Below are 12,656 nucleotides of genomic sequence, written 5' to 3'. Positions count from 1 at the left end.
CAAACTCTTGGGCTCAAGCAATCCCCTTGTCTCAGCCTCCTGAGTAGCTGGAGCTACGGATGCCCGCCACAATGTCCAGCTATTTTTAGAGACAGGGTCTCACTCTTGCTCAGGCTGGTTTTGAACCTGTGAGCTCAGACAGTCCACCTGCCTCAGCCTCCCAGAGTGCTGGGATTACAGGCGTGAGCCACCACTCCTGGCCAAAAACGCATTTCCTTGTTATCCTTTTCTGTCTTAGAACATGTAGAATGTTTGCTCTGGTGGGTTTGATGATATGAGAAGCACCATCGTGGTGTGAAGTGTGGTGGGAAGGAGGAGTGAGGTTCTTACTGCCTGACTTACAGAGACTGAGTCAGAGACAGAGTGTGGCTGTCCAAGGAGAGGCAGGGACAGCTTAGTTCTGCTTCCTGGGTGCTGCCAGGTATGAGGTATGAGGTTGCAGACAGCTGTACCCAGCTGGTCACTGCTGCCCTGCAGGCTAGTGCCACCAGGCCACAGCTGCCGCATTTTAACGAAGTGGACACCAGCGATACCATGTCACTCAGTTGGACCTGCCTTTGGGAGTGTACCCATCTATCCTCAGAGCCCCACAGCCTGGCCAACTCTCCTTCATGGGGTTTGGGGAGGGGGTGGGAATGGCTAGTGGGGGCAGTTGGCATGTTCTGCTTCTCAGATTTGTCTTCAGGTGTGAGAGGTAGGCACAAAGAGGAACCTTGCTGAAATGTTTTTCACAAAGACAGAAAACGGAAACGGCTTAAATGCTCAACAACAGATCTATATAATAAATCATGGTCTATTCAAGCATTTAACAGCTATGTAGTTAAAAGTCATGGCATTAAAAGATGGTCAAAGTATGTCCAGTGGACAATGTCCTGTGTACCCGGGCATGCCTGTGATCCCAGAGTAAGTGCCCTTGGCCTGCGAGTAGGGATGGGCTGCCTTCAGGTTTGATGGCATCTTAGTGATGTTGCTGACCTGGGGCGTGTGCAGGGCCCTGGGCCCTCTGGGTAGCACCTGTCCCCACCTGAGTTGCTGGCAGCTGGAGCCTGAGCAGCGGCACTGTGTGGGGGGTGAAGGCATCCTGAGGGCAACTCCATGGGGCTGTGTGCCGGGAAGGGCCCCGGGGCTGGTGAAGCTGTAGGGTTATTGCTCCAGCCGACTGGCTGTTCTATCCAGCAAGATGGCCCAGGTCTTTGGATCACAGCTACTTCTCACATGTCCTACATGCTAGCGCACCCGTGTTTCTCAGTGCTGTTTGTTTTTGTATCTGCCTCCCCCTTGGTGCCTTGGGCTAAGATCTGATGCTGTGCCTCGGGCTGCTGCTCATGAACATCCAGTAGGCGCCTGAGGGCTTGACCAGAGGGCTGACAGGGACAGGGTGACATGCTAGACAAGTCGTACCTACCTCTTTCTACCTGCTTTATCCAGGGCTCCTGGTTTGTCTTGAGTGGACAGACAGCTCTTGGCCAAATGGGCCTGGAGAGCTGGGCACCGCACCCCGGGGTGTGGTGCTCAGCTGGGTGGATGATCCCTGCTGAGGGTGGAGGGGCCCTGCCCGCTGCTGGGTTGACACTGCGGGATGCGGCCCGAGGTCCCCGTTCAGTTGTCAAGTGTGGGCCGCAGAGGGCACATCCTGACCCCACTGACCCTGCGGCCGCTGTTTTTCAGTGAACGAGTTCACGGTGATCAGGAAGAAGTTCAAGTGCCCCTACTGCAGCTTCTCGGCCATGCACCAGTGCATCCTGAAGCGGCACATGCGCTCCCACACCGGGGAGCGGCCTTACCCCTGTGAAATCTGCGGGAAGAAGTTCACACGGCGCGAGCACATGAAGCGCCACACGCTGGTGAGTGTGGCCGCAGTGGCTGCAGGGCTAGGGCATCTGGGCGGGGCTCTGAAGGAGATGCCACAGGCAGCACAGAGAGGGGTCCAGCTCTGTGGATAAGGCAGCAGGGCTGGGGGTGTGGCTGTGCAGAGGCCCCAGACCTGCTCTACCCACCTGCTGCCCCCTCACCAAGCACATCATCCTCTGCTTGGAGCCTCCAACTCTTGGTCAAGGTGGGGACCTGCCCTGCCCTACCCTACGTCTGGATAGGAACCCTGCTCCTGCTCCTGGCTTGTCTGTGCCCAGTGTGTCCAGGACTGAGCTCAGCACCTAACGGGTCACTTTTAGGGGGCAGATGTCAGGAAGCAGACTGGGAGAGGCTGCCTCAAGTGCACAAGGCGAACCTGCAGGCAGCCAGAGCACAGGCATCCTGGGTGGGGACAGGTCCCTGACAGCCCTGGGCCAGGTGCGGGTTGGAGGGCTGTGGGCCACTGTTCTAGGGGTGGCTTGAGGCTAACATGGGCATGTGCTGGGGGTGAGAGAGAGAGGTGCTGGGATGGTGCTGCAAGTTTGGGGATCTCAGGAGCATCAGTCCACGGCCATGCGTGGGAGCTGATGCACGGGCTTACTTGGGGCTGCCCCCCAGCATGCTGACCTTCCTGGTCAGACCCCCCAGGGTGTGGGTGAGGGTGGCTCCAATAGGGCAAACCCAGTGAGTGGGACTCCAAGGCTGTGTCTGTCTTTGGGGTGAGCAGAGACCCCTGCCCAGGCCTCCTGCCCCAACTAACAGGCTCTGCGTTCAGCTCCAGCTCCAGGCCCGTGTATCTCTGTTGGGCCACCAGGTCTCCAGTTTCGACAGGCAGGCCATGTGAGAAGGGTCCATGTCTGATTTTCTAGCTCCGTGGTGGTCCTCATTCGGGGTGGGTACCCCTGAGTCTCTGCTTGAGGTCAACTCATAAAGCTGGAGGGCACCTGGGCCGGGTTGGGTGAAGCTACAGGTGCCCCTGGAAACCCAGACTGGGTGTGTCTGGGAGCAGACGCACAGCCGGTGGGGCCCCGAGCTCTGGGGCCTTCCTTGACTCCCCTGTGAGTCCCCTGTGGAGGGCAGGTGTGCCAGATGGGGGGTGGGGAGGCCCATGTCCATGCAGAGCCACCAAGGCCTGGGAGAGGCTGGGTTGGGCACCCTCACTCTGCATATGGCATCCAGGATGCTGGACACAGCTTAGAAGGGTGCGTGCTGTTCCTGCACCCCTGTTCAAGTGCCTTTTCTGTGAGGCCTTGAGCTGTTTGCAACACAGGTTGCCACATCTTTCTTCAACAAAACCACATTAATGGCTCAATAAATGTGTTGGTCGTCTGGGGTCTGGTGGGTCTGGTTCCCAGTGGGCAGGGCCACAATTCTTATCCTAGTTCTCAGTGGGCAGTGCCAGGGTTCTTATTCTGCGCCTCACATTTGGGCTTCAAGGGGTCCTAATTCCCAGAAAATGTTCTTAAGACATGGGGGCTTGGCCTTTTCTGTGGAAGAGGTCCCTGCCCCTAAGAGGGCCCATGTGTCAGAGGCAGCCCTGCAGAGCTGCCCAGCCCAGCCTCTGTGGTGCCACGTGACGTGCACTGAGAGTCACCTCCCCCCAGCACATGGCGGCCCTGAGACCCAGCACTGGGTCCTGCTGCTCAGCAAGTGGGGGTCCTGAGGGAATGGGCCAGCCTACAGCCCCCTCCAGGGGCTCTGAGTGGGTTTCCATGCTGCCCGCGTCCTCTCCTCTTGCTGCCTGCCGGGGCTTCTGTCAGTGGGGACAAGGCCCAGGTCCTGGGCTCCCTTAGGCGCCCCCTCATGGTCTCCCAGGGCTCCTAGCAAAACCTCCAGCTCACGTGGGGCCCTGCAGCCTCTGGGTCCTCCAGGGCACGGAGTTGGCACCCTGACCCTTCCTATCCCTGCCTGTGCTATCCGTGTTACATCCTCCTGTTGAGAGCAGTTTCTACTGTGATTTGGTCTTAAACTTCTGTTCTTTTGTTGCAGGAGGTAGAAAGGAAGCTCTGGGGTTAATAGAGTATAGGGTTAACAGATGTGTGTAGCAGAGTGAACCAACAGAAAGCCTAAAGGAGAGTTCTGGTCCTGGCTCCATCATGGGGCCTATGGTGGTGATGCCCCAACTCCCAGGCCATGTCCCCCATGTGGTGGCCCATTCCAGGTCATGCTTGGGACCTCGCAAGTCGGTCTGAAGTTGCTCTGGCAACAGGGTCTTTATGCTTCAGGGTTTTGTGGAAATTGGTAGAGACCCTCCAAGGAGGGGTCTTCAAAAGAGGAGCACAGTGGCTGTGCGTGGAGGTGGCTTCTGTACTCCCAGCTACTCGGGAGGCAGTGGTGGGAGAATCACTTGAGTCTGGGAGTTTCAGGCTGTATGGAACTGTGATGATGATGGCCGCTGTACTCCAGCCTGGGTGACAGAGTGAGATTCTGTCTCTAAAAAAAACAAAACCAAACAAATCCCAGGGATTTGGAAAGCAGACGACTGGGGTGGGGAGGGCTGCTCACAAGGCCTGCCCCAGGAGGTGGCTGCTGTGACTGCCCATTAGGAGGTCTCTGCAAGGACAGAGGGACCCTCTTCCATTGGCACATAGACAAGTTATATTTGTGTTGTGGTGACAGCATTTACTTGCTCATGGTACACAAGTGGAGAATTTGGCATGGTGCGAGGAAGAACTAAACTTACAATCTCTTCTCCACCTCCATCCTCATGGTTGGTGGCACAGCTTCCTTGTCTGCAAGCCTGAGACAGCCCTTTGGAGGGAGGACTTCAGAGGCCAGGGGTCTGAGAGGACAGAGGCTGATCAGTGCCAGGTGCAACCTGGAGGTCAAGCCTGAGGCCTTTAGGGAAGTCCCCATGTGGCCCAGGGCTTTCTGACCTGGGTTGATGGTGGGTCCTCTGGTGGTTCTTTGGGTCTTCATCCCCAGAGGGCAGGGGAGGGGTTCCCACGAGTAGGGAGACTCCTCAGGACCAGCTCCAAAGGCTTGCTTGAAGCTTCCTGTCAGGGCCTGAGTGTCCCCACCGTGCCTCTCCAAGCCTCTGCCAGCCCAGGCCTGAGCTGGCTTTGTCTCCTCATGGCCCTGCCCCCTACAGCGCCCCTCCACAGATGAGTGGCTGGGTTGGGCACAGGAGTCTCAGAGAGCTCTGTCTAATGAGGGGTCCCTCAGCCTGTCCTAGCAGGGAGGTTTGGAGGGAGCAGTATGCCCACCGGTGGGGATGCGTGAGTTGGGGGTGTCTCTGGTGGGGGTGCCCAGACACACGGCTGCATGTGGCAGGGTACCCAGCCACACAGCCAGGGCTGCAGCTGGGAGCGGATGCTTCTGTGGTGCCCTGTGTCCTGGGGGCTGGGTTGTGTTGGGTGCACCAGGAGGCCCTGCCTGCCGGGCACCCTTGGACCTGGCAGAGACTGTGCCCTCCTGTGGGTCCTCACCTTTGGCTGACTGCCCTGTCCCCTCCCCCCCCAGGTCCACAGCAAGGACAAGAAGTACGTGTGCAAGGTGTGCAGTCGTGTGTTCATGTCTGCTGCAAGCGTGGGCATCAGGCACGGCTCTCGGCGCCACGGCGTGTGTGCAGACTGCGCTGGCCGTGGTGTGGCCGGGCCTCAGGACCATGGAGGTGGGGGTGGCGAGGGCTCCCCGGAGGCACTGTTCCCGGGCGATGGGCCCTTCCTGGAGGACCCCGAGGATGCACGTGGCGAGGGCGAGGAGCTGGGTGAGGACGGTGAGGGCCCAGCCCAGGAGGACACGCTGCTTGGGGACAGGGATGAGGAGGATTCACCGCGGCCCCACAGCCCCTCAGGGGCCGACAAGGACTTCACCTGGATCTCCTAGACCCACCCCACAGTCTGCCTGCGTGCATCTCTCCATGGGTCTCCACTCTGGGGCCACACTTGACCCCTCATGGCCCTCCTCTGGGGTCCCCCGTGGGCTAAGAAACCAGCCCTGTGGGATAAGAAGCAGGTTGGACCTGGTGCAAGCGGAACCTGGGGGGCCACAGCGCAGCAAGCTTGGTAGTGGCTTTGAGCACAGTGGTGCAGGGGCAAGGCCACAGCAGGTGCATGTGGGGCTCCCCGGGGCCTGGCTCAGGAGCCACAGTGGCCCATGGCTAGGTCACGAATGTGGCCGAGTCCAGGGGTCTGGGCAGGTGTCTGGCCTACCCTCGCCCTCCCCTGGGCCCAGCCTGGCCCCCTTCCTTCAGCAGCCAGGTCACTGCTGTGGCTGCAGCAGCTGTAGAATCCAGGTGTGGTGTGCACAGAAAGCCGTGACCCTCTTTCCTCTGAGCTCTGGTGCTTACACAGTAGAGGCTGCCTTCCTCGCTGGAGGCTGAGGGCTCCAGGTGCTATATCTTTGGGCGATGAGGCCAGCCTAGGGGCTGACTGGCCCCTGTGCGCCCCCTTCAGGCCATGGCTCTGTGGTGTGCACGTCCTGGGAGCCCCTGGGGCTGCCCTGTCCATGCCCACAGGCCCTGCTGCTCCTTGTAGGGGGGGAGGGCAGGATCTCCTGCCCTTGTTGCTGCTAGCGCTGGAGGTGGGGTGTCCTAACTGCAGTCTGCTGCTTACACCTCCCCGCGCGGTAACCAAATTTCTAAGTAGTCAGAGACATATCGAGGTAGTTACATAAAATTATTTTGTTTGGCATTATTTTTCTCACTTGACAATACTATATGGGTTGATTTTCCTTTAGCATGTGTTTAAGTCCTCTTGCTGTATTTCTCAAGGGGCTCACGTGTTCTCTCCTTCTGAGTGAAAAGCAAAGGTCCTGTCTGGGGTACCCTGGCTCTGAGGGCTGGGAGACCCTATCCAGCCGTTAGTCTGACTGTTTTTGACTGCTCTTCACTGCTGAGATGTCCGTCTCCCACCGCCTCCTTCCTGCGCACTGCCGTGTAGTGCTCCCCAGGTGAGAGGTAGATGCCGCTGACCCCCCCAACCTGTGCAAAGTCTCCCTGGAGTGCTGAGGATTGGCACTAACCAGAGAGTTTCTATTTTCTCCTTTTCTGGACTGTAAGCCAGAACGGCTTTTGCCAACGGTCAGGCAGAGTGAGTGTCCTGGACCCCAGGCCCTGAGCCCCAGCCTCCCCTTCTACAGCTCGGAGAGTGCCAGGCTGGCCCCGTGGGCACTCAGGGACCCCGCAGTCTTTGGGTTCTGTGCCACGGGGAGAAGGCAGCTTTTGTTTTTTTAAATCGGCCACTGTTTCTACTAATCCCAACAAGGTGCTGCAGCTGCACATACACTTCCCTCAGCCAGAACGGGTTGCCACATGCCTCGAGGCTGAGGCCAGAGTTTTTGGAGAAAGAGAGCCAAAACTTGTCCACACATGGAGTGTGGGCACAGGTGCCCGGGAAGCTCTGGGCCTCTCTTCTCCCTGCCCTGGATCTTCCTGCAGCGGGTGGGCCCTGGGGCATGCTCCCCAGTGGGACAACACAGCCAAGTCCCTGTCCACCAAGGAAGTACCAAGCTGACCTCCTAACCTAGGCCAGCTTGATCAGGCCTGAGAAGACTCTCAGAACTTTGGACTTCTCCCTCACTTCTCAAATCCCTTTTCTAAACAGACTTTCTTATACAATGCATTTGGAAACCAGACCTTTGCTACCAATAGGTGTCTCTGGGTTTTGTACCAGTTGCCACCTCTCAGGCCATCCACCCAGTACCCCCGCCCCCAGCCCACCTCCCACCAAGGGCGCCTTCGCCTCCACACTCAGGATGTCCTACTCCCTCCCTATCTGGACCGCCTTTGCTGACCTTTTGGGGGATCCCGGTTGGTGCCACAGGGGCGTTTTCTTCCTTAAACCAACACTGTATAAGACCAGGGGTCCTCTTCCCACCCCTAGTTCCCTGCGTGGCTGTGGCAGCTCATCACGCTCACTTGCGGTTTGCCAACTGGAGAATGTGGGGTTTGAAAGACCCCGGTGAACATGTCCATCTCAGGAGGCATAGAGGGAAAAGACAGGCGTAATGAAGGTTTTTTTTTTTTTTTTTTAACATGACTGATTTTTTTTTTATCGATGTTCAAACTAATAAATATTTTTTTATGAAGAGGAAAAATATGTAGATTACATTTCACATTTTGTATTTTTTGTGTGTGTCTATTTGTATTTTGGTGTTTGCAACACCAAGTGAAAGTACAGTCCCTTGGGGGTGGTGTTACTTCGGGGTGGGAAGGGAAACCATATGATTTTTGTACTAAGCTCTGGATCCTGACCAGGTTGTGTATTTGAACTCTGGGTTTTAGGAAACAGAACACTGCCAGGACTATGTAGGGACCTGACTCAGACACAGCTTACCGCTTCCAACTTTGCACATCTTCCTTTTTAAAAAATTGAGAAAATGCAAAAACTGGAACTTTTTGCAATATTATGAAAGATAATCTTATTTTAGCTCATTCTGTGACATGTGCAACTCTTAAGAAAGCCATACTTAATGGTTGTTTTTTATGTTTTAGATCCTATACTGTTTTGTATGCAGCCCTTTTAGAACTACTTGTAGTGAGGGTGCTCTGTGTGTGCTTTTCCGAAATATTTATTTTTTCAACATGTTTTCAACCTGTCAACAAAAGCAAAACAAAGGGCAGTGTTTGAAGATTGTTGATTTTTTTCTGGGGATAATCTATATTATATTGACTTTATATTAATTATTATAAACCTGTGTTTGTATTGAAGATGTGTTTAATATTTAGGGGACATTTTTGTACTCAGTTGGCGGGAAATCACAGCTCTGCTGCCCTGCTTCTCTGCAGCCACAGGACGGCAAGTGTCACCTTCTCTACATTGGGTCTCCAGGGTTGTTGTCTGCCTGGGCAGCTCCCAGCCTGTCTGTGGGTTTCCTTTCTGTGATGGGGTTAGCATAGATATTCTTGCAAAGCGATCACTTTCAATAAATTGGAAAATTGCTGCTCCAAGCAGATGCCTCCTGTGTGTTTCAACAGTGCCCCCTCCTCTAGCCTCATCCCAGTGGGGGTGGCCAGAGGGTGGTCCCCAGCCCATTGCAGCTGCTCCCTGGCCTCCCACCCTCTGCTCACCACTCCCTGGTCCATGGCCTTCCTCCAGGAAACAAACTCAACTTCTGGAAAAACTCAAATCTTTAATTATTCTCCTCACCTGGTACAGTCCAGGCGTGAGACACCTGAGATTTCAAAACATGGTAAAACATCAGCCCCAGGGTTGAACCACCAAGTTAAGTGCAAGCTGGGGGTCCTCTTCCCGACATCTCTCAAAGTGCATTGACTGGCCCTCAAAGCTGGGCCCTTAACATCCTTGACAAGTCTATGGACCAACAGGCAGGGAGGGTGGCTGACCCCAGGACCCCTGGGGTCAAAGGGACAGTGATGTGATTTGGCTTTAGTGCAAAAAGCTGGTTTCTTCAGAGGCACTTTGAGTGGAAGGACCCCTTCTCTACCTCTGGGGGGTCCAGGGTCACCAACTCCCTCTTATCCGATTAAAAGATTGACCTTGCAGCGAGGAGAGGCCAGGTTTGGGGCTCCCCCCGGGCAGCTTCAGCCCCAGGCTAGGGGTTGTTGGGGGAGGCAGAAGGTGGTAGCTTATTTTCTCCTTTAGATGGCCCCAGAGGGGCTGCACAGAATGGGATCAGTCCAGGAACCGCTGGCAGGCCTTCTTCCAGCGGCAGGCCGTGCACCACATGTCCCGGTGATCCATACCATACACCTTCCGGCACTTCTTAGCGTCGCCACGGGGCTTCCTGGGGGGGACACACAGGCATGGGCACTGTGGGGCATGATCCTTCCCCTCCCACCTTGCACCTGCCCAGCTCCTCAGCCCACTCGCACCTCAGGCTCATGCCCATCCTAGTGGCAAGGGCTGGCACGCAGGCTCTGACCTCATTGCGCTGCAGGCTTCCAGAGCGCCCGGAGATCTGTCCCCAGCTTCCCCCTATGGTCTCGCCCACTTGGCAGGCATGGTCACGGTGGCATGCCTGGGGGGCGCCCACAGAGGTCAACATGGGGTGTGGGTTCAAGGTGAGTGGCTGCAGTAGGCCAGGCAGGGCTGGGGGCTCCAGGAGTTCTGGCAGCTCCAGGCGGGGGAAGACAGGTGGCATGGAGGCCGTAGGAGACACTGGGGTCAGGCTATACAGCCTGTCAGTTAGAGTAGCCACACCAATGTCCAGCTCTGTGTAATAGAAGTCTTCTTCACCGTCACTCTGCTCTGGCTCTGCCTGCCTCCTTTGGGGACATAGTCATGGGGGTTAAAAGGGTGGCCTGGTTGGACCCCACCCCCTGCCCAGCCCAGCCCAGCCCAGGCCCCACCGCACCCCAGGTGCACCAGGCGGATGTGCCTCTGCATCCCTGATGCCGTGCTCAGCACCTTCCCGCAGCTCTTCCACAGACACTGGAACATGACCTGGGCAGAGCTCTGCACACAGGGGTGGTGGTCAGGCTCTGCCACCCCTTGGCGCCCACCCCACCCTGGGGCTGCCCCAAGCTCACCTTCCTCTTCCTCAGGGTAGGTTCCCCAAAGAGAAAGTGGGCTGCCTCAGGGGGCAGCGGGGGTGATGGAGTGGATGGAGAGGACTGGTCACTGGCCAGGTCCCAGCACCACTCTCCACTGTTGCTGCTGCTGTAGCTGCCTGGGGGCTGCACCAGGGCCTCCTTCCAGGGCTCCAAGCCGGGCTCTGTGGGACACACCCCCTGCAGGACCTGGGTGGGCTCAGGCTGCTCTGTAGAGCTGCTGCCCACTGGCCACCTGCTAACCTTGGTAAGTCACTGACTCTGAGCTGCCACCTGCTCCTCTGACCCCAGGTAAGCTGGTGGGCAGCAAGCCTCTTGGAGCCAGCACTGGCCAGGAAGAACTGGCCACGGGAGATCAGGGAGAAGCCCTCCTGGCACAGGAAAGGGTGGACAGACATCCTGTGCAGGGTGTGCCCAGGAAGCAGCAGGGCCAGCTACGTGAACGTGGACAATTCACAGAGGCCAGAAGACCTAGTGCTGCAGCTGTGGCCTCAGTGAAGGGCACTGAGAGTCCAGATGACTGTTGTTAGAAAGCAAGCTCAAAGTTGTGATCGCAAGGTGTCATCTCAAGATTGGGGACTCTGTTTGCCCTGAAGTCTGGGTGGCAGTAGGATCCTCAAGGGACAGCAGTCTTGGGTCTTGTGCCCACCCACACCCCTGTGCACCAAAGTCTGAATCTCACCTGGGCTGAAGGCTGTGACTGGGGCCCCCAGGAGGAGGGGGCTGGTGGACAGGCTTGTAAGGGCTGCAGCAGCCATGACCTCATCCAGCCGGGCTTTTTCTGGGGTGGCTCTGGAGATGGGGGTAGGTGCAGATGGACTGGCAAGTGCCCAAGGCCCCTCCCCTGGTCTGGGTACACGTGCAGGCTGAGGCACGTGTGTGCACACCAGGCGGCCTCACTCCTGGCCCTGGGCACAAGCCTAGCTCCTCCCTCAGATCAGGTTGCTGAGTTGCAAATTGCCAAGAACCACCAGGAACAAGGCCTGGGGCCTGGGTCCTGCTGAAGCCTGGGCTCTCTACACCCTGAGCTTTGTTTCTCCATGGCTCCTTCAGGCCTTAGCGTGGGGCAAGAGTCTGAAGCCCTACTAGAGTGGGGGCCAGGCCAAGCCCAGCCCTCCCCCCAACACACATTAACCAGGGTTGTGCAACAGCAGATGCGGGCTCAGGGCCAGGCCTGGGTGGGTGGGAGCCCCATGGTCAGCGGCAGCCAGGAGACTGGGCTGGAAGCGCTGGCGGGTCTGAGGCCCCAGAAAGCAGGCCAGAGCCCGCCCCTGGCCCTTGGAGCCAGCCCAAAGTGTCAGGCATGGCAGGAGTGGGGACATTAGAAACCTGCAAACCTGACCCGCCCTCCACCCAGGCCTCCCGAGGGGAGGGGCGGGGCGGGAAGGCACGCACCCGCACCCGACCCACTGCGCCGCACACAGCACGCGCGCGTGCACACACACACCCAGTCCCAGGGCACTGGCACTCAACTCACCTCTGCGTTGGCACTGGGATGTGCGCGGAAGGAGTAGGGAGTTCCGCCGTAGCCGCTCCTGCCCACGTACCTGGGACCCCGAGGTCCGCGGCCCGCGGCTCTGGCTCTTGCGGCAGCGCAAGCTCCGAGTCAGCACGGCCGCTGCCAGCCGCAGGTTCCTGCAGAGGGAGCAGGCTCAGAAACGGCGGTGGCCTCGGGTACCCCAGCCTCCAGCCCAGACCAGCTCGGCACCCGTCCCCCAAACTGGCTGCGGCCGGAGCGAACAGCGCGGCCCCGCCTCCGGCCCCGCCCCCCGGCCCGGCGCGGCGGGAAACTTTGCCCCGCCGTCCCGCGCTGCCCCGTCGGACCCACGGACACGCTCGGGCAGACGCGGCCGCCCCCCGCAACCCCGCCCCGAGGAACCCAAAGTTTGCGCAGCCCCGTCGCCATCTTTGCGGCCAGAGGAACTTTGTCAGCGCCCCCGCCCAGGGCGCCCGTACCTGTGGCGGCATGGGCACCGTCACGGCCGCGGCACGCGGGCCTGGGCCCTCGGCGTGCGCCCACGGCGCCTCGGCCTGCAGCGCGCTGGGGTCCCGGCCGGCGGCACGAGTCGGAAGACGCCCGCAGCCCGGGCCCGGCGCTGGGGGGCGCTCGGCCTCCATGGCCCGCCGGCCGGGCGCCGAGGCTGCAGCGGTGAGGGCGCACGTTCAGGATGCAGCCCCGGGCCGGGCCGGGCTGGCCGGGCAGCCGACCCCCGCCCTGGATCCGGCCGCCGCCCGCGCCGCGCCGCCGGGAGGCTGCCCGGGGGCCCCGCCCCGCGCTCCGCCCTCCCTACCCCTCCCACCGGCCCCGCCGCGCCTGGCACACGCGCCCATTGGTCCGCGCCGGTATCAA

The 12,656-nt window shown here is 58.9% G+C and overlaps 2 protein-coding genes across 4 annotated transcripts in view; one reads left to right on the top strand and one right to left on the bottom strand.

Moving 5' to 3' along the window:
• The window catches only part of ZBTB46 (zinc finger and BTB domain containing 46), a 61,457-nt gene extending 53,049 nt beyond the window's left edge, over nt 1–8,408 (top strand). For both annotated transcript variants that reach the window (XM_053574902.1, XM_053574903.1), the window contains 2 exons: nt 1,669–1,844; nt 5,314–8,408. In XM_053574902.1, the coding sequence (XP_053430877.1) occupies nt 1,669–1,844; nt 5,314–5,679 (542 nt within the window). In that variant the 3' untranslated portion in view covers nt 5,680–8,408. The remainder of the gene's footprint in view (nt 1–1,668; nt 1,845–5,313) is intronic.
• A 497-nt stretch (nt 8,409–8,905) lies between these two features.
• On the bottom strand, nt 8,906–12,554 carry SLC2A4RG (SLC2A4 regulator). Of its 2 annotated transcripts, none has more exons than XM_053574908.1 (7): nt 12,263–12,554; nt 11,784–11,941; nt 10,989–11,098; nt 10,286–10,470; nt 10,111–10,211; nt 9,629–10,021; nt 8,906–9,540 (listed from the first exon to the last, which is right to left on the bottom strand). In XM_053574908.1, exons 1-7 carry the CDS (start codon nt 12,422–12,424, stop codon nt 9,429–9,431), a joined length of 1,221 nt encoding a protein of 406 aa, XP_053430883.1. In that variant the 5' UTR covers nt 12,425–12,554; the 3' UTR covers nt 8,906–9,428. The 2 variants fall into 2 exon arrangements, with proteins under 2 accessions (XP_053430883.1, XP_053430884.1); XM_053574909.1 differs by having other exon boundaries at nt 9,679–10,021.
• Between the last annotated feature and the right edge of the window lie 102 nt (nt 12,555–12,656).

This window comes from Nycticebus coucang, chromosome 21 (assembly GCF_027406575.1).
Source record: "Nycticebus coucang isolate mNycCou1 chromosome 21, mNycCou1.pri, whole genome shotgun sequence".
In the NCBI taxonomy this organism is placed as follows: Eukaryota; Metazoa; Chordata; class Mammalia; order Primates; family Lorisidae; genus Nycticebus; species Nycticebus coucang.
Note: the sequence above shows the minus strand (reverse complement) of the source record. Positions and strands in the feature narration are given on the sequence as shown.

Bases quoted from the DNA above. Each gene is read 5' to 3' on its own strand.
- SLC2A4RG (XM_053574908.1), bottom strand. From the start codon at position 12,424: ATGGAGGCCGAGCGCCCCCCAGCGCCGGGCCCGGGCTGCGGGCGTCTT. The intron at 11,942-12,262 runs GTACGGGCGCCC...CTCCCTCTGCAG, and splicing joins CGGTGCCCATGCCGCCACAG to GAACCTGCGGCTGGCAGCGG. The intron at 11,099-11,783 runs GTGAGTTGAGTG...CCCCATCTCCAG, and splicing joins ATCCCAGTGCCAACGCAGAG to AGCCACCCCAGAAAAAGCCC.